Source organism: Hyla sarda, chromosome 6 (assembly GCF_029499605.1).
Source record: "Hyla sarda isolate aHylSar1 chromosome 6, aHylSar1.hap1, whole genome shotgun sequence".
In the NCBI taxonomy this organism is placed as follows: domain Eukaryota; kingdom Metazoa; phylum Chordata; class Amphibia; order Anura; family Hylidae; genus Hyla; species Hyla sarda.
Window position 1 is genome coordinate 287,248,071 of NC_079194.1, and position 21,239 is coordinate 287,269,309.

Genomic DNA, 21,239 nt, shown 5'->3' on the forward strand with positions numbered 1-21,239 from the left:
TCGAATTTCCGAGAAGAAGGAGTGTACAGAGGCAGTGACGGGGTCATTGCGGTCCCAGAGCGGTGTGGCCCATGACAGAGCTTTTCCAGACAGAAGGCTGACTACGAAAGCCACCTTAGACCTTTCAGTAGGAAACTGGTCCGACATCATCTCCAAGTGCAGGGAACATTGTGAAAGAAAGCCACGGCAAAACTTAGAGTCCCCATCAAATTTATCCGGCAAGGATAGTCGTAGGCCTGAGGCGGCCACTCGCTGCGGAGGAGGTGCAGGAGCTGGCGGAGGAGATGATTGCTGAAGCTGTGGTAGTAGCTGCTGTAGCATCACGGTCAGTTGAGACAGCTGGTGGCCTTGTTGCGCTATCTGTTGTGACTGCTGGGCGACCACCGTGGTGAGGTCGGCGACAACTGGCAGAGGAACTTCAGCGGGATCCATGGCCGGATCTACTGTCACGATGCCGGCTGGCAGGAGGTGGATCCTCTGTGCCAGAGAGGGATTGGCGTGGACCGTGCTAGTGGACCGGTTCTAAGTCACTACTGGTATTCACCAGAGCCCGCCGCAAAGCGGGATGGTCTTGCTGCGGCGGTAGTGACCAGGTCGTATCCACTAGCAACGGCTCAACCTCTCTGACTGCTGAAGATAGGCGCGGTACAAGGGAGTAGACAGAAGCAAGGTCGGACGTAGCAGAAGGTCGGGGCAGGCAGCAAGGATCGTAGTCAGGGGCAACGGCAGGAGGTCTGGAACACAGGCTAGGAACATACAAGGGAACGCTTTCACTGGCACAATGGCAACAAGATCCGGCGAGGGAGTGCAGGGGAAGTGAGGTATACATAGGGAGTGCACAGGTGAACACACTGATTAGAACCACTGCGCCAATCAGCGGCGCAGTGGCCCTTTAAATCGCAGAGACCCGGCGCGCGCGCGCCCTAGGGAGCGGGGCCGCGCGCGCCGGGACAGGACCGACGGAGAGCGAGTCAGGTACGGGAGCCGGGGTGCGCATCGCGAGCGGGCGCCACCCGCATCGCGAATCGCATCCCGGCTGGAGGCGGAATCGCAGCGCACCCGGTCAGTGGATCTGACCGGGGCGCTGCGGGAGCGAGAGTGTAGCGAGCGCTCCGGGGAGGAGCGGGGACCCGGAGCGCTCGGCGTAACATCCATGTTTTAACTGCATATTCATGTTGCACCTATATCCTTGTGCTGGCAGTGTGCTGCTGCATTCTTCTGTTGCTGTATATCTAGCCTAGTAGCGTGCACCTGTAGGCCAGGTCCATATAATAGTTTGGTATCAACTAAAGTGCTGGCTGACTTATTCTTTGTCTAGATAGATAGATAGATATGAGATAGATAGATATGAGATAGATAGATAGATATGAGATAGATAGATAGATATGAGATAGATAGATAGATATGAGATAGATAGATAGATAGATATGAGACAGATAGATAGATATGAGATAGATAGATAGATAGATAGATATGAGATAGATAGATAGATATGAGATAGATATGAGATAGATAGATAGATAGATAGATATGAGATAGATATGAGATAGATAGATATGAGATAGATAGATAGATATGAGATAGATATGAGATAGATATGAGATAGATATGAGAAAGATATGAGATAGATATGAGATAGATAGATATGAGATAGATAGATAGATATGAGATAGATAGATATGAGATAGATAGATATGAGATAGATAGATAGATATGAGATAGATATATTTATACAAATGTGTTCACACATTTGTATAATTGCATCATTAATTGACAGTGTTAATTACATAATGTATACCAAAGACATAATAAACAATAAAGTGTTGCTGCAGTCATCCATATTCATTATTCACGTGACAGTTGCGGTGTCCTTTTGGTTATTCATCCGTGCATAGTGATTCATTAGTGTCCAACATGCTGTGCTTGAAAATATTCATAAATACACATACTGTACGCAGTAGATGCACTTACCCAACAGAGCCGCTGCTTCCACGTGTGTCACTGTACGGAGCTTGTGTTGATGGTCACTGCGCACTCCGCCAATCCTGTGTGAGTTTCTCCGCCGTTGTGCGACCTATCAGCGTAAGTGCATGGTGTGACGCAATGCGCATGTGTACAGTGGAAATGTGATGATGTCGCCATCTTAACTATGGGAAAAATAGTCCATACTTGTAGAAAGGTAATTCTTCATGCAGTGTCAGAGGTCCCGTGTTTGTTATTTCAGGGTTTGTTGCAGATAGAGCTGGCATGGCTCAATAAAGTGTTCTGTTCAGATTCACGGTGGTCGCCTGTATGCGCTCAATGAATAAACACCCAGCGCTGCAAGCGGGAACTAGTGGAGACAACACCTGCCAATGGCAAGCGATGCCACATAAGTTCCAATCACCTACTGTTGCAGCATTTCAGGATATTCTGTACCCTACGAACAAATTAGATCTTACTGACACTAGTGTAAAAAAAAAGCATTGTTAATATATTAGACACATTCCACTAAAAAAAACTGGTGCCATAAAGTTAAACAGATTTGTAAATTACTTCTATTAAAAAATCTTAATCCTTCGAGTACTTATTAGCTGCTGAGGAGATTCTTTTCTTTTTGGAACACAGTGTTCTCTGCTGACATCTCTATCCATTTTAGGAACTTTCCAGAGTTCCAAAAATGGACAGAGATGTCAGCAGAGAGCACTGTGCTCGTGATTCAGCAGAGAGCTCTGTGATCCAAAAAGAAAATATTTTTTTCTGTAGTATTCAGCAGCTAATAAGTACTGGAAGGATTGATATTTTTTATTAGAAGTAATTTACAAATCTGTTTAACTTTCTGGCACCAGTTGATTTAAAAAAATAAAAGTTTTCCACCAGAGTACCCCTTTAACGCTTCATTTGTACAGGACTTCACAGCAGCTCTGTTGGTGGCTTACAAAACGTAGATTCCATTTTGTCTGCAATTAAACAGAAAAATAATAGAATATTAGTCAGGTCAATAGTATAAGTACATCAAAAGCAATGCACAACAGGTAAGAGGCTACATTAAGGGGAACTACCTAATACTCATTCTTGATGTAGTTTTGAACTCAGCATTGAGGCCAAAGGATCTCATTGTGTTCAACCTGAAGATCGACATTAATTCTCGTTTTTTCAGGAGTGTAACGAGATTGCGCCTCTTTTGAGTGGCGGGATGTGATCCAAAATCATTAATTTAAAGGGGTACTCCGCACCTAGCATCTTATCTCCTATCCTAAGGATAGGGGATAAGATGTCAGATCGCCAGGGTCCCGCTGCTGGGGACCGCCGGGATCTCGGTTGCGGCACCGCACTATCATTACTGCACAGAGCAAACTCGCTCTGCGCAGTAATGACGGGCAAAACAGGGGCCGGAGCATCGTTATGTCACGGATCCGACCCCTCGTGATGTCACGGCCCGACCCCTCAATACAAGTCTATGGGAGGGGGTGTGGTGACACGCCCCCTCCCATAGACTTGCATTAAGGGGGCGGGCCGTGACATCACAAGGGGCGGAGCCTTGACTTCACAATGCTCCGGCCCCTGTATCGCCGGTCATTACGTACAGAGCGAGTGTGCTTTGTGCAGTAATGATAGCGCAGTGCCGCAGCCGAGATCCCGGGGGTCCCCAGCAGCGGGACCCCGGCGATCTGACATCTTATCCCCTATCCTTTGGATAGGGGATAAGCTGTCTAGGGGCGGAGTACCCCTTTAAGGTCTCTCTCTTTATGATTGGCCTCTGTGTAGTGTTTCGCAACTGGGAGGTCCAATCTGTTTTTTTCGTATAGTGTACCGTTGTTGGTTGAGACGAGTCTTGAGATCAAGACTCGTCTCACCAACGTACAGTTTCATGCACGGGCACCACAAAATGTACACCACAAAAACCGAGTTGCAATTAAGGGAAAACCTGATATCATAAGTGCAATTAGTTTCTGGATGCACACATTTTTAGCCCTTCGCCATGTATTCACAATTAACACAGCTACGGCATGGCAAGCAACCTTTAGATATCTTTGCTGTGTTTTGGGTTGGTTTGAAATATCAGATTTTACTATGTTATCTTTGAGATTAGGCGCCCTGCGAAAGGACATCAGGGGAAGATCTCTAATTTCCTCAACTTGAGTATGGCTATCGCGAACTAAATGCCAGTGTTTGCGTATGACTGCAGTAATCTCATGTGAGAAGTCATTATAGGTTGAAATGAAAGGCATATAATTACTTTTCTTGGTGTGTACTGGGGTACTGATACCTCCATTATTTCTTTTTTGATGTCCTCAATTAATTTAACATATAAAAAAAGAAAAAGGGAGAGGAAGAGACAGATAGGGAGCACAACATGTGCCGTTACTCCGGTGAAAACCGGTGCAAATAAAGTGACAAGGTTATGCTAACCTGGGGATGTTGTACGCAGAGTACAACATCTAACAGCGCATGTCACCCAATTCCAGAGTAAGGAGCCAGGAGCTGCCCGAGGGAATCCCGTGTCGGAGAAGGTCTCTGAGCGGTAATGTGAAGCTGAAGGTATTCCGTAGGGACGGAGAGAAAGAAACCTTGTTGTGGCGCTCACTAGGCCGTAGCTTGGAGTTGACACAGAAGGTAAGAATGTCTTCAGTGGTAAATGACCGATATGGATAAGAAAAATAATAAAAACGGAGTGCAGTTTATTAAATCAAATGGAAGTAACGGACCTTAAAACGGAGTGCGGTTTATTAAATCAAATGGAAGTAACGGACCTTCAAATGGAGTGCAGTTTATTGAAACTGAGTGCAGTTTATTAAATTAAATGGAAGTAACAGACCTTAAAACGGAGTGTGGTTTATTAAAATTGAGTGCGGTTTATTAAATCAAATGGAAGTAACGGACCTTAAAACGGTGTGCGGTTTATTAAATCAAATTGAAGTAACGGACCTTCAAATGGAGTACAGTTTATTGAAACTGAGTGCAGTTTATTAAATCAAATGGAAGTAACGGACCTTAAAACGGTGTGCGGTTTATTAAATCAAATGGAAGTAACGGACCTTCAAATGGAGTACAGTTTATTGAAACTGAGTGCAGTTTATTAAATCAAATGGAAGTAACGGACCTTACGGTCCGTTACTTCCATTTGATTTAATGAACCGCACTCCGTTTTTATTATTTTACTTGTCCGTATCGGTCACTTAACACTGAAGAAATACTTACCTTCTGTGTGAACTCCAAGCTACTGCCTTTCGTTCTCTCCGTCCCTACAGAATACCTTCAGTTCAATTAATTTAATGGGGTAGCGTCTTGCGGTGAAGTCTGTAGTCATTTTGTCTAAGGCTTGTTCAAGCTTCTCATCATTGTCAGTGATTCGTTCGGCTCTGAGCATCTGGCTGTATGGGAGTGATCTCAATTCTCTAGGGTGTCCACTGTCATATCTCAGCAAGGTGTTGCTGTCTGTAGGTTTATAGTATAGATCTGTACTGAGTTTACCTTCCTTAGCTACTGTTACGTCCAAAAAATTGACAGATGTTCTGGAGAAAGTCAGTGTGAATTGTATGTCTGGTTCTACATGATTGAGAAACTGGTGAAACTCGTCTAGTTCTTGCTCAGAGCCTTTCCATAATAGGAAGATATCATCAATGTATCGTCCCCACTTCAGCACACGGCTAAATTGGGGCGACACGTAGATGAGCTCCTCCTCTAGGAATGCCACAAAAATATTGGCATAAGTTGGTGCCGCGTTACTTCCCATCGCTGTCCCCCTCATTTGCATATAATATGCATCATTGAAGAGGAAATAGTTGCATTCTAGTACTATCTTTGGCAGAGAGATAATAAAATCTATCTTTTCTGGTGTATAATCAGAGAGAATAAGAGCATTTTCAACTGTATAAATACCTCTTTCATGGTTAATTGACGTGTGAAGACTAGCTACATCAAGTGTACAAGGATGGTCTGATCCGGAATGGTTGTTTCTCGAATTTTTGATGAAAAATCGGAAGATGTATGATTTGGCACAGGTGGCGTAATTGCGTAGTAATTTATCGAGAAAAATTGATGTGAGATGTTACTGATTGTTGCCCGGAGACTATTGGTCTACCGGGAGGATTCTCACGATCCTTATGAATTTTAGGAAGTACAACAAAGGAGGAATGGGAAAATCTACAATAAATTTTTTTTTTTATTCTCAGACTATTGGTCTACCGGGAGGATTCTCACGATCCTTATGAATTTTAGGAAGTACAACAAAGGAGGAATGGGAAAATCTACAATTATTATTTTTTTTTATTCTCATCGATCAGACCATCCTTGTGTCCATTAGTAACCACCCCCATTATGCGGGATACAATTTCATTTTTTAGGGTCCCTTGGTAGAAGTGTTTATACCATCTCATCTTGCAACTGTCTCTCTGCTTCACGTATATATTGGAGCTTGTCCATGACCACTATTGCCCCACCCTTGTCAGCTGGTTTTATGACAAGGCGGTGGTCAGGGACAAGCTCCTTTAGTGCTTCTAGTTCAGCATGGGTCATGTTTGGATGTTTAAGGCTTCTTTCATTTTTCATAAGACCTCTGAGTTCACGCCTCTGAGTGTGTAGAGAGGAGGAGAAAAAACAGTGTGGCGAGCCCGCCTGCAGGAACTCCGGCTAGGACTGCACATATTTATAATTGTGGACCTGAGGAAGGCGCCAGCGAGCGCCGAAACGCATTGTCCTGTTTTTACTGTCTTGACTTCTTTTTTCAATAAAAGTTAGCCCTGCATAAGTGCTGGCTCATACCGTTTCTTGACTCCAACCTTCGCCATCTGACAGCAGCGCTCTCAACATACCCCCCATTTTTACTCCTCCTACTTTGCCTCTGAGTGTGGTAATTGCGTGTGATTCCACAGGGGGTGATAACGTGAATGATAACTAAAAGGACACCGGAACTGTCACATGAATAAGGCATATGAACATTAGAAAGACAAATTAATAAATCACATAAGGCACGGTTAACCATTTAGGGTTTGTGGAAATGGAGGTGGACCCAGGGGCACTGAAATAGAGTCCGCCACACAGGATGTAAAAGGGTACAGGAGAGCCACCACAGATAGATATGAGATAGATAGATAGATAGATAGATAGATATGAGATAGATAGATAGATATGGGATAGACAGATATGAGATAGATAGATATGAGATAGATATGAGATAGATAAATATGAGATAGATATGAGATAGATAGATATGAGATAGATAGATATGAGAAAGATAGATAGATATGAGATAGACAGATAGATATGAGATAGATAGATAGATAGATATGAGATAGATAGATAGATAGATATGAGATAGATAGATAGATAGATATGGGATAGACAGATAGATATGAGATAGATAGATAGATAGATAGATGTCATACAAAAGAGATAGAGATAACCGTCCATTTTCTTCTGTTCCCCCTGTAGCCTCCGTTGACACTGCAGTCATCCGTTCAGCCATTGAGGAATATAGTTCTTTAACTTGTATTCGTTTTGTGGAAAGGAAAACAGAGGCAGATTACATCCAGATCCGCTCAGTTGATGGGTAAGTGTTATATTGGGGTCTATAGACTTATGGGCCTACAGAGCATGCATCCTTGATACAGGTGTCAGATTTGTGGAAATATGGGCGCCTACCGATCTGACTTATTATATTTTTTTCTATGGGAATATACTGTACAATATAGATTTTTGCAATGATACATGCTTGTACATTTATATTACATTGCTGCATAGTTAGTATGTGTTACGCCGAGCGCTCCGGGTCCCCGCTCCTCCCCGGAGCGCTCGCTACACTCTCGCTACTGCAGCGCTCCAGTCAGATCCACTGACCCGGTGCGCTGCGATACCGCCTCCAGCCGGGATGCGATTCGCGATGCGGGTGGCGCCCGCTCGCGATGCGCACCCCGGCTCCCGTACCTGACTCGCTCTCCGTCGGTCCTGTCCCGGCGCGCGCGGCCCCGCTCCCTAGGGCGCGCGCGCGCCGGGTCTCTGCGATTTAAAGGGCCACTGCGCCGCTGATTGGCGCAAGTGGTTCTAATTAGTGTGTTCACCTGTGCACTCCCTATGTATACCTCACTTCCCCTGCACTCCCTCGCCGGATCTTGTTGCCATTGTGCCAGTGAAAGCGTTTCCTTGTGTGTTCCTAGCCTGTGTTCCAGACCTCCTGCCGTTGCCCCTGACTACGATCCTTGCTGCCTGCCCCGACCTTCTGCTACGTCCGACCTTGCTTCTGTCTACTCCCTTGTACCGCGCCTATCTTCAGCAGTCAGAGAGGTTGAGTTGTTGCTAGTGGATACGACCTGGTCACTACCGCCGCAGCAAGACCATCCCGCTTTGCGGCGGGCTCTGGTGAAAACCAGTAGTGACTTAGAACCGGTCCACTAGCACGGTCCACGCCAATCCCTCTCTGGCACAGAGGATCCACCTCCTGCCAGCCGGCATCGTGACAGTAGATCCGGCCATGGATCCCGCTGAAGTCCCTCTGCCAGTTGTCGCCGACCTCACCACGGTGGTCGCCCAGCAGTCACAACAGATAGCGCAACAAGGCCACCAGCTGTCTCAACTGACCGTGATGCTACAGCAGCTACTACCACAGCTTCAGCAATCATCTCCTCCGCCAGCTCCTGCACCTCCTCCGCAGCGAGTGGCCGCTTCAGGCCTACGACTATCCTTGCCGGATAAATTTTATGGGGACTCTAAATTTTGCCGTGGCTTTCTTTCTCAATGTTCCCTGCACTTGGAGATGATGTCGGACCAGTTTCCTACTGAAAGGTCTAAGGTGGCTTTCGTAGTCAGCCTTCTGTCTGGAAAAGCTCTGTCATGGGCCACACCGCTCTGGGACCGCAATGACCCCGTCACTGCCTCTGTACACTCCTTCTTCTCGGAAATTTGAAGTGTCTTTGAGGAACCTGCCCGAGCCTCTTCTGCTGAGACTGCCCTGTTGAACCTGGTCCAGGGTAATTCTTCCGTTGGCGAGTACGCCGTACAATTCCGTACTCTTGCTTCTGAACTATCCTGGAATAATGAGGCCCTCTGCGCGACCTTTAAAAAAGGCCTATCCAGCAACATTAAAGATGTTCTGGCCGCACGAGAAATCCCTGCTAACCTACATGAACTCATTCATCTAGCCACTCGCATTGACATGCGTTTTTCCGAAAGGCGTCAGGAGCTCCGCCAGGATATGGACTTTGTTCGCACGAGGCGTTTTTTCTCCCCGGCTCCTCTCTCCTCTGGTCCCCTGCAATCCGTTCCTGTGCCTCCCGCCGTGGAGGCTATGCAGGTCGACCGGTCTCGCCTGACACCTCAAGAGAGGACACGACGCCGCATGGAGAATCTCTGCCTGTACTGTGCCGGTACCGAACACTTCCTGAAGGATTGTCCTATCCGTCCTCCCCGCCTGGAAAGACGTACGCTGACTCCGCACAAAGGTGAGACAGTCCTTGATGTCAACTCTGCTTCTCCACGTCTTACTGTGCCTGTGCGGATATCTGCCTCTACCTTCTCCTTCTCTACTATGGCCTTCTTGGATTCCGGATCTGCAGGAAATTTTATTTTGGCCTCTCTCATCAACAGGTTCAACATCCCGGTGACCAGTCTCGCCAGACCCCTCTACATCAATTGTGTTAACAATGAAAGATTGGACTGTACCATACGTTTCCGCACGGAGCCCCTCCTAATGTGCATCGGACCTCATCACGAGAAAATTGAGTTTTTGGTCCTCCCCAATTGCACTTCCGAAATTCTCCTCGGACTACCCTGGCTTCAACACCATTCCCCAACCCTGGATTGGTCCACTGGGGAGATCAAGAGTTGGGGTTCCTCTTGTTTCAAGGACTGCCTTAAACCGGTTCCCAGTTCTCCTTGCCGTGACCCTGTGGTTCCCCCTGTAACCGGTCTCCCTAAGGCCTATATGGACTTTGCGGATGTTTTTTGCAAAAAACAAGCTGAGACTCTACCTCCTCACAGGCCTTATGACTGTCCTATTGACCTCCTCCCGGGCACTACTCCACCCCGGGGCAGAATTTATCCTCTCTCTGCCCCAGAGACTCTTGCTATGTCTGAGTACATCCAGGAAAATTTAAAAAAAGAGCTCTCTCCGCAACACATCATTCCTCCTGACTGCCTGATCTCCACTTCTCCAGCCTCCATCAGGCAAACTCCTCCAGGGAAGACCTTCGTCTCTCCACGCCAACGCCTCGGAATCCTCAAATGGGGTCACTCCTCCCATCTCGCAGGTCATGCGGGCATCAAGAAATCCGTGCAACTCATCTCTCGTTTCTATTGGTGGCCGACTCTGGAGACGGATGTTGTGGATTTTGTGCGAGCCTGCACTGTCTGTGCCCGGGATAAGACTCCTCGCCAGAAGCCCGCTGGTCTTCTTCATCCTCTGCCTGTCCCCGAACAGCCTTGGTCTCTGATTGGTATGGACTTTATTACAGACTTACCCCCATCCCGTGGCAACACTGTTGTTTGGGTGGTCGTTGATCGATTCTCCAAGATGGCACATTTCATCCCTCTTCCTGGTCTCCCTTCAGCGCCTCAGTTGGCAAAACAATTTTTTGTACACATTTTTCGTCTTCACGGGTTGCCCACGCAGATCGTCTCGGACAGAGGCGTCCAATTCGTGTCAAAATTCTGGAGGGCTCTCTGTAAACAACTCAAGATTAAATTAAACTTTTCTTCTGCCTATCATTCTCAATCCAATGGGCAAGTAGAAAGAATTAACCAGGTCCTGGGTGATTATTTACGGCATTTTGTTTCCTCCCGCCAGGATGACTGGGCAGATCTTCTACCATGGGCCGAATTCTCGTATAACTTCAGAGTCTCTGAATCTTCCTCCAAATCCCCATTTTTCGTGGTGTACGGCCGTCACCCTCTTCCCCCCCTCCCTATTCCCTTGCCCTCTGGTTTGCCCGCTGTGGATGAAATATCTCGTGATCTTTCCACCATATGGAAAGAGACCCAAAATTCTCTCTTACAGGCTTCATCACGCATGAAGAAGTTTGCTGATAAGAAAAGAAGAGCTCCCCCCATTTTTTCTCCTGGAGACAAGGTATGGCTCTCCGCTAAATATGTCCGCTTCCGTGTCCCTAGCTACAAATTGGGACCACGCTATCTTGGTCCTTTCAAAATTTTGTGCCAGATTAATCCTGTCTCTTACAAACTTCTTCTTCCTCCTTCTCTTCGTATTCCTAATGCCTTTCACGTTTCTCTTCTTAAACCACTCATCATCAACCGTTTCTCTCCCAAACTTGTTTCTCCCACTCCTGTTTCCGGCTCCTCGGACATCTTCTCCGTAAAGGAGATACTGGCCTCCAAGAAGGTCAGAGGGAAAACTTTTTTTTTGGTCGATTGGGAGGGTTGTGGTCCTGAAGAGAGATCCTGGGAACCTGAGGACAATATCCTAGACAAAAGTCTGCTCCTCAGGTTCTCAGGCTCTAAGAAGAGGGGGAGACCCAAGGGGGGGGGGTACTGTTACGCCGAGCGCTCCGGGTCCCCGCTCCTCCCCGGAGCGCTCGCTACACTCTCGCTACTGCAGCGCTCCGGTCAGATCCACTGACCCGGTGCGCTGCGATACCGCCTCCAGCCGGGATGCGATTCGCGATGCGGGTGGCGCCCGCTCGCGATGCGCACCCCGGCTCCCGTACCTGACTCGCTCTCCGTCGGTCCTGTCCCGGCGCGCGCGGCCCCTCTCCCTAGGGGAGATAGAGATAACCGTCCATTTTCTTCTGTTCCCCCTGTAGCCTCCGTTGACACTGCAGTCATCCGTTCAGCCATTGAGGAATATAGTTCTTTAACTTGTATTCGTTTTGTGGAAAGGAAAACAGAGGCAGATTACATCCAGATCCGCTCAGTTGATGGGTAAGTGTTATATTGGGGTCTATAGACTTATGGGCCTACAGAGCATGCATCCTTGATACAGGTGTCAGATTTGTGGAAATATGGGCGCCTACCGATCTGACTTATTATATTTTTTTCTATGGGAATATACTGTACAATATAGATTTTTGCAATGATACATGCTTGTACATTTATATTACATTGCTGCATAGTTAGTATGTGTTACGCCGAGCGCTCCGGGTCCCCGCTCCTCCCCGGAGCGCTCGCTACACTCTCGCTACTGCAGCGCTCCGGTCAGATCCACTGACCCGGTGCGCTGCGATACCGCCTCCAGCCGGGATGCGATTCGCGATGCGGGTGGCGCCCGCTCGCGATGCGCACCCCGGCTCCCGTACCTGACTCGCTCTCCGTCGGTCCTGTCCCGGCGCGCGCGGCCCCGCTCCCTAGGGCGCGCGCGCGCCGGGTCTCTGCGATTTAAAGGGCCACTGCGCCGCTGATTGGCGCAAGTGGTTCTAATTAGTGTGTTCACCTGTGCACTCCCTATGTATACCTCACTTCCCCTGCACTCCCTCGCCGGATCTTGTTGCCATTGTGCCAGTGAAAGCGTTTCCTTGTGTGTTCCTAGCCTGTGTTCCAGACCTCCTGCCGTTGCCCCTGACTACGATCCTTGCTGCCTGCCCCGACCTTCTGCTACGTCCGACCTTGCTTCTGTCTACTCCCTTGTACCGCGCCTATCTTCAGCAGTCAGAGAGGTTGAGCCGTTGCTAGTGGATACGACCTGGTCACTACCGCCGCAGCAAGACCATCCCGCTTTGCGGCGGGCTCTGGTGAAAACCAGTAGTGACTTAGAACCGGTCCACTAGCACGGTCCACGCCAATCCCTCTCTGGCACAGAGGATCCACCTCCTGCCAGCCGGCATCGTGACAGTATGGTTGAAAAAAGACACATTTCCATCAAGTTCAAGCAAGACGATGGATGAAGAGTGGTATCATGGTGGTATCAGGATATTGACAATGCAGGGTATCTGTATATCAAGGGGTATCCTGGAATAGCATCCAAGGAAACCATGTGCGGTAGAACTTATCATGATATTAGGTGAGGCCTTCCACTTGCATAAGGGTCTATTCACACGGCAGAATTTCCGCTTGCGGAATTCCGCCTCAAATTAAAGCTCATAGACCTCTATGAGATTCCGCAAGAGGAAATTCAGAAGTGTGAATGAGAATGCGGAATCCCATAGAAGTCTATGGGATTTAATGTGAGACAAGCGGAAATTCTGCAGTGTGAATAGACCCTAAGGGTGTTCACTCTGGACACCCAGATCAATAGGGACAGAATAGCAGACTGTTTTCCAAGGAGAGGAATACATGCCCTAGCAGCCATGACTAGAAAACGGAGCAACGAACGTTTGTAGATTTTCGTGGAGATCTCACGGTGATGCAGAAGAAATAGAACAGGTGTCAATCCCATGGTCAATCCAGGAACCTGACAAATAGTAGTTGGGACTCTCTACCAAAAATAGGAGAGGGTTGGGGAAGACCCAACGAGACCCAACGAGCCCTCAGAGGAACCATATCACCAACACACACAGGATCCACATGCGACCAGATAGCATGGAGCGGGCACTCTGTACCATCTGGACAAGAGTTTGTAAAACTTAGCATTTATTAAAGGGGTATTTCAGGCAAAAATATTTTATCCCCTATCCAAAGGATAGGGGATAAGGTGTCTGATCATGGGGGGCCCGCTGCTGAGACCCCCCGCGATCTCCCTGCAGCACCCACATTCTATGCGGGTACTGCGTCTCTAGTTTCGGAAACCTCCAGGTTTTCGGGACTGGGGACTTGACGTCACGCCATGCCCCCTCCATTCATGTCTATGGGAGGGGGCGTGACGGCTGTCACGCCCCCTCCCATAGACATGAATGGAGGGGGCGTGGCGTGACATCACGTCCCCAGTCCCGGAAACCTGGAGGTTTCTGAAACTGGAGATTCAGCACTCAGACACCTTATCGCCTGGGGATAAAATATTTTTGCCCGGAATACCCCTTTAAGAATGTAATAAAATAAGTGCCCTGAAATAACATAAGTGTGTCACAAACAGTGCCGAAAAGACCGAAATAAGCCCCAAAACCAGAGGCTATAACAGGGGCATGCTGATTATTGCCCTTAAGTAATTAAAATACAGCCTGTGATAAATTAACAAATATTGTCCTAAAATTCAGTATGTAGTACACACCTAGATATACAAAAAGTCCCAACGTGTTTCCCCTTTATATGTAAAGATAAACTACCAATGCAAGGGGTTCATCAGGGGACAACAAGTAGGAAAACAACAGACTTAATCAGGCTTAATCAGATATGGCAGACCAACAAAAGGTTGCCAAATTAATAAAGGGTCAGTCCACCAGACACCCTCGGTAACTTGATGATGACTGTGGGGGGGATCCAGGATATTAGTCCTCCCTCCTTTCCGAGCGGCAGGGGTTGGGGGGGGGGGGTTACCAATGAGTATGTCATAGAGAACTCATGTTGTGAAGATCCAGTGGCAGCATCGAGTGATGTACATTGCGTATTATCAGCCACAAAACGTGAGGGTGCGGGAAGGGAAGTGACATAGTGGTGTAGCTGAGTAAACCTTCAGGGGCCTAGATGCCTCAAGTCTGACACGCCTAGGAGATAAGAATGCCTCACCAATTTGCATTTTTTTTTCTGAAGTTTCACAAAAATGTAGCGGCTTTTTAAAAAAGTTGCATATAATAAATTCAACCAAAAACGCACTACACTTAAAGCTTTCCCCTTCTTTTTACGGAAGCCATGCTCCTTTGGAGGAGGAGATGCAAACGTGAGTGAAACACTCTTTTTACTTGTTGTTGCGAAATGAGGCTTGTGCAATCAAATGTATACCTTTCTCTACCAGAAAACGTATATGCCTAAATAAACTGACGTATATGCCTTAATAAACTGACGTATATGCCTTAATAAACTGACGTATATGCCGTAATAAACTGACGTATATGCCGTAATAAACTGACGTATATGCCTTAATAAACTGATGTATGTGCCTTAATAAACTGACGTATATGCCGTAATAAACTGACGTATATGCCTTAATAAACTGACGCATATGCCGTAATAAACTGACGCATATGCCGTAATAAACTGACGCATATGCCGTAATAAACTGACGTATATGCCGTAATAAACTGACGTATATGCCGTAATAAACTGACGTATATGCCGTAATAAACCGACGCATATGCCTTAATAAACTGACGCATATGCCGTAATAAACTGACGTATATGCCGTAATAAACTGACGTATATGCCGTAATAAACTGACGTATATGCCTTAATAAACTGACGTATATGCCGTAATAAACTGACGTATATGCCGTAATAAACTGACGTATATGCCTTAATAAACTGAAGTATATGCTGTAATAAACTGATGTATATGCCGTAATAAACTGATGTATGTGCCGTAATAAACTGACGTATGTGCCGTAATAAACTGACGTATGTGCCGTAATAAACTGACGTATGTGCCGTAATAAACTGACGTATGTGCCTTAATAAACTGACGTATATGCCTTAATAAACTGACATATATGCCTTAATAAACTGATGTATATGCCTCAATAAACTGAAGTATATGCCTTAATAAATTCCCTCACAGATTAGTAAAGACTATAGTGCAAATTTAAAATTCCAGATGTGAGCATTGCTTGAAATGCACCATTGTGTGACAAAACGTTTAGTGAAAAAAAAAAAATACCAATCAAAAGGGGGTTAAATAGTTAGATAATAGTACCTCAAATCAGCATTAGACAGGCCCACCAGATCCTGGGATGCGCGCAGCCTTCAACTGTATGTTCATCTTTAGGGTGCGTTCACACAGAGTATTTCAAGAGGAATTTACTCGAGTAATTCCTCTTGAATTCTCCGCTCCAAATTAATTCACATCTCCTCTGCCCATTGACTTTAATGTTTTTTCCGCTGTCCTGTTCACAATGCGGAAATTCTGCTAGCGGAATTCTGACGCTGAATTCCATTCCGCTTGAAGAATGAGCATGTTCATTCTTCAAGCGTAATCCGCTAGCAGAAATCAATAGAAGTCAATGGTAAAAAAAAAATTCCGCCCGACATCGTTTTCACGCAGAATTCGTGCGCAATTTGCGCGGAATTCACGCAGAAATGGCTGAAAAACCCTTCACTTCTTTCTCCACCATTTCCGCGCGCAATTCCGCGCAAATTGCGCGCAAATTTTGCGTGAAAACAAAATTATTTTTTCCGCCCGTAAATTTATCGGCGTGAAGAGAAGTCTTCATGGCAATCTGAGCCGGATGGAAAAGATAAGGAGAAAAGGAAAACTGAAAATCTTAGATCAGAGACGACATCCCCTGTGTGATTTTTAAATAATTTTTTTTAATGTGGCACATAATGCTTCCCAGTGTAAATAATACGCCAATATGGAAACGCCCCCTAATCACCCACTCCCCGCTTTCTCCCTGCACAGTAGATTTGCCAGGGAAAACAGACATTTTCGTTAGCGAATCTGCATTAATATGAGGTGCACCGCACTCTCGTGGGGTTAAAGTTCCTCTTGGAGCTTCGTACATGATCCCCTAAAGTGTATAATCTTCACCCTCTTCCACCAAAAATAGGTTGCTACATTTCCTGTTCTAGATGTCCTTCTTCTTCCCCGTCCTCTCCTTATTCCTGTCTTTCTTTCCATTTTCCATTTCTTTCCATTTCTCTTTAGACTTTTTTCTATCTATAGAACGACCACTGACCATACGGCTGCTCCTTCAGATGCTGGTCCTATCAGGGCAGGATTGGGGGGCCTCAAGATCTCTCCTTACTCAACCCTGGCTGTGTATCTAAAGGGATCGTCCAACATGAACTGAACCACGTCCTGGGATTTGTCCATGAACACACCAGGAGTGACCGCGACACCTATGTGGACATTAACTGGACACGTATACCAGACGGTAATTCGCTGATCTATACACACTATACATACTGGTGCTAGAAATGATGATAGTGCAGAATCTAAGCTGTTGCCCATGGCAACTAGTCAGATTCTATCAGTTATTTACAGGGGTCATTTATGGCAAGTCTTAGAGCAGTTTCCATAGCAGCTAGTCTTAGAAAAATAGAATTCCGCTGGTTGCCATGGGTGACTGAACCTTGACTACAATACTTGTTACACATAAGTATAGGTAAAATATTAGCCATACTTCCCAACCCTTCCAAATGGTCCAGGGGCCTTATGAAAAGGGGAGACTTCTCCAAGATACCTGAAGGTCACACAGAGTTCTGCTTAGCCAGGTTGATTGGTCAGTGACTAGAAATTTGGGGCCCCCAATGCTTCAGGGCCCCCAATGCAAAATCTGCAACAGGGCCCCATGTGCCATTAATAATATTGGTCTCTTATGGGGCAAATGTGCTTTGAGGCTCCCTAGGGAACCAGGGCCCCCCGATGCGACTGCTACCTCTGCACCCCCCTATAGCTATGTCCCTGCCCTTTGCACCCATGGAAAGGCGCTGTATCAGTAACCTTGACCCCCCCCCTCCCAAACCAGCACACATGCATCAACACCCTACCCCTTCCCTTTACCATACAGTTATATTAAGTCACTCACAATTTACATCTTTTTTGATCATAGTCGTTCTCTTTCCTTTTCTTCTCCATCCGGCTCAGACCGCCATGACAACTTCTTCCAGCCAAAACATTATCTCTTCAGCATCTGCAGAACAAACATCTTACACTCCACTAAGTAGGTAGGTAGCCAGGTAGGTTATAGGTAGGTAGACAGATAAATAAGTAAGTCGGTAGCATTGTAATTAGGTAGTAGGGTAAGGAGGAAGGTAGGTAGCCAGGTAGATAATAGGTAGGTAGCTAGGTTGGTTAGGTAGCCAGGTAGGTAGTTCTGTAGGTATGTACACAGTGACCCCCCCAACAGAATAGTAAGTGCAGCTCTGGAGTATAATTTAAACTATAATTAAGGAATAATACAAGATAAGTATAGTAATGTAGAAAGGTGGCTTATTTTTATTTACATTAAAAAAAACATTTTAAATCTCTTTTCCCACAGTTTACAAAAGCAACTTTGAGAAGTCTCAGCCGGACACCAATAACCTGGCCGTGCAATACGATTACACGTCGGTGATGCACTATGGGAGGTAAGTGAACTGTATAGGTTTAGCTATATCCATACAATAAAAATAAAAAAAAACGCATTATATGTTTCCAATTCACCTGAGGTCAGGGCTGGTGCAAGGATTTTTGCCACCCTAGGCAAAAGCTAATTTTGCCACCCCCTTGACTCTGCCCATTGGTTCTCCTTTTAACAAGCCTCACCTTGCCACAAGTGACATAATATACCAAACCTCCTTTCCATGTAATCACCTTTCTACTGGGGTGACACACTGTAACAAACCTCCTCCTCATGTAATCTCCTTACTACTGGGGTGACACACTGTAACAAACCTCCTCCTCATGTAATCTCCTTACTACTGGGGTGACACACTGTAACAAACCTCCTCCTCATGTAATCACCTTACTACTGGGGTGACACACTGTAACAAACCTCCTCCTCATGTAATCTCCTTACTACTGGGGTGACACACTGTAACAAACCTCATCCACATGTAATCACCTTACTACTGGGGTGACACACTGTAACAAACCTCCTCCTCATGTAATCTCCTTACTACTGGGGTGACACACTGTAACAAACCTCCTCCTCATGTAATCTCCTTACTACTGGGGTGACACAATGTAACAAGCCTCCCCCTCATATAATTACCTTACTACTGGGGTGACACACTGTAACAAGCCTCCTCCTCATGTAATTACCTTACTACTGGGGTGACACACTGTAACAAGCCTCCTCCTCATATAATTACCTTACTACTGGGGTGACACACTGTAACAAGCCTCCTACTCATATAATTACCTTACTACTGGGGTGACACACTGTAACAAGCCTCCTCCTCATATAATTACCTTACTACTGGGGTGACACACTGTAACAAGCCTCCTCCTCATGTAATCTCCTTACTACTGGGGTGACACACTGTAACAAGCCTCCTCCTCATGTAATCTCCTTACTACTGGGGTGACACACTGTAACAAGCCTCCTCCTCATGTAATTACCTTACTACTGGGGTGACACACTGTAACAAGCCTCCTCCTCATATAATTACCTTACTACTGGGGTGACACACTGTAACAAGCCTCCTCCTCATATAATTACCTTACTACTGGGGTGACACACTGTAACAAGCCTCCTCCTCATATAATTACCTTACTACTGGGGTGACACACTGTAACAAGCCTCCTCCTCATGTAATCTCCTTAATACTGGGGTGACACACTGTAACAAACCTCCTCCTCATGTAATCACCTTACTACTGGGGTGACACACTGTAACAAACCTCCTCCTCATGTAATCACCTTACTACTGAAGTAACATACTGTAGCAAACCACCTCCTCATTTAATCTCTTTACTACTGGGGTGACACACTGTAACAAACCTCCTCCTCATGTAATCACCTTACTACTGGGGTGACACACTGTAACAAGCCTCCTCCTCATGTAATCTCCTTACTACTGGGGTGACACACTGTAACAAGCCTCCTCCTCATGTAATCTCCTTACTAATGGGGTGACACACTGTAACAAACCTCCTCCTCATGTAATCTCCTTACTACTGGGGTGACACACTGTAACAAACCTCCTCCTCATGTAATCACCTTACTACTGAAGTAACATACTGTAACAAACCACCTCCTCATTTAATCTCCTTACTACTGGGGTGACACACTGTAACAAACCTCCTCCTCATGTAATCACCTTACTACTGGGGTGACACACTGTAACAAGCCTCCTACTCATGTAATCTCCTTAATACTGGGGTAACACACTGTAACAAACCTCCTCCTCATGTAATCTCCTTACTACTGGGGTGACACACTGTAACAAGCCTCCTCCTCATGTAATCTCCTTACTACTGGGGTGACACACTGTAACAAACCTCCTCCCCATGTAATCACCTTACTGCTGGGGTGACACACTGTAACAAGCCTCCTCCTCATATAATTACCTTACTACTGGGGTGACACACTGTAACAAACCCCCTCCTCATGTAATCTCCTTACTACTGGGGTGACACACTGTAACAAACCCACTCCTTACGTAATCACCTTACTACTGGGGTGACACACTGTAACAAACCTCATCCACATGTAATCACCTTACTACTGGGGTGACACACTGTAACAAGCCTCCTCCTCATATAATTATCTTACTACTGGGTTGACACACTGTAACAAGCCTCCTACTCATATAATTACCTTACTACTGGGGTGACACACTGTAACAAGCCTCCTCCTCATATAATTACCTTACTACTGGGGTGACACACTGTAACAACCCTCCTCCTCATATAATTACCTTACTACTGGGGTGACACACTGTAACAAGCCTCCTCCTCATGTAATCACCTTACTGCTGGGGTGACACACTGTAACAAACCTCCTCCTCATGTAATCTCCTTACTACTGGGGTGACACACTGTAACAAGCCTCCTCCTCATATAATTACCTTACTACTGGGGTGACACACTGTAACAAGCCTCCTCCACATATAATTACCTTACTACTGGGGTGACACACTGTAACAAGCCTCCTCCTCATATAATTACCTTACTACTGGGGTGACACACTGTAACAAGCCTCCTCCTCATGTAATCTCCTTACTACTGGGGTGACACACTGTAACAAACCTCCTCCCCATGTAATCTCCTTACTACTGGGGTGACACACTGTAACAAACCCCCTCCCCATGTAATCTCCTTACTACTGGGGTGACACACTGTAACAAGCCTCCTCCTCATATAATTACCTTACTACTGGGGTGACACACTGTAACAAGCCTCCTCCTCATATAATTACCTTACTACTGGGGTGACACACTGTAACAAGCCTCCTCCTCATGTAATCTCCTTACTACTGGGGTGACTTACTGTAACAAACCTCCTCCCCATGTAATCTCCTTACTACTGGGGTGACACACTGTAACAAACCCCCTCCCCATGTAATCTCCTTACTACTGGGGTGACACACTGTAACAAGCCTCCTCCACATATAATTACCTTACTACTGGGGTGACACACTGTAACAAGCCTCCTCCACATATAATTACCTTACTACAGGGGTGACACACTGAGGTAGAGCAGCGCCCCCATTAAAAGGGCGCTCCAGGTGGCTGTATATTTTGCCTATAGGCAGAGTCGGCCCTACCTGAGGTCATCACAGACACTTGTGCTGATAATTCTCAATGGGGGAGATTTATCAAAACCTGTCCAGAGGAAAAGTTGCCCAGTTGCCCATAGCAACC

General features: G+C 46.2%; 2 protein-coding genes across 2 annotated transcripts in view; both read left to right on the top strand.

The window, feature by feature from the left end:
* LOC130277520 (high choriolytic enzyme 1-like) overlaps window positions 1–7,535 on the top strand; it is a 52,968-nt gene extending 45,433 nt beyond the window's left edge. Inside the window, exon 4 of the mRNA XM_056528195.1 lies at window positions 7,414–7,535. Coding sequence (XP_056384170.1) covers window positions 7,414–7,535 — 122 coding nt within the window. The remainder of the gene's footprint in view (window positions 1–7,413) is intronic.
* Window positions 7,536–7,682: 147 nt separating this feature from the next.
* The window catches only part of LOC130277521 (embryonic protein UVS.2-like), a 28,681-nt gene continuing 15,124 nt past the window's right edge, over window positions 7,683–21,239 (top strand). Inside the window, exons 1-4 of the mRNA XM_056528197.1 lie at window positions 7,683–7,695; window positions 11,733–11,850; window positions 16,645–16,823; window positions 17,931–18,018. Of these exons, the coding sequence (XP_056384172.1) occupies window positions 7,683–7,695; window positions 11,733–11,850; window positions 16,645–16,823; window positions 17,931–18,018 (398 nt within the window). The remainder of the gene's footprint in view (window positions 7,696–11,732; window positions 11,851–16,644; window positions 16,824–17,930; window positions 18,019–21,239) is intronic.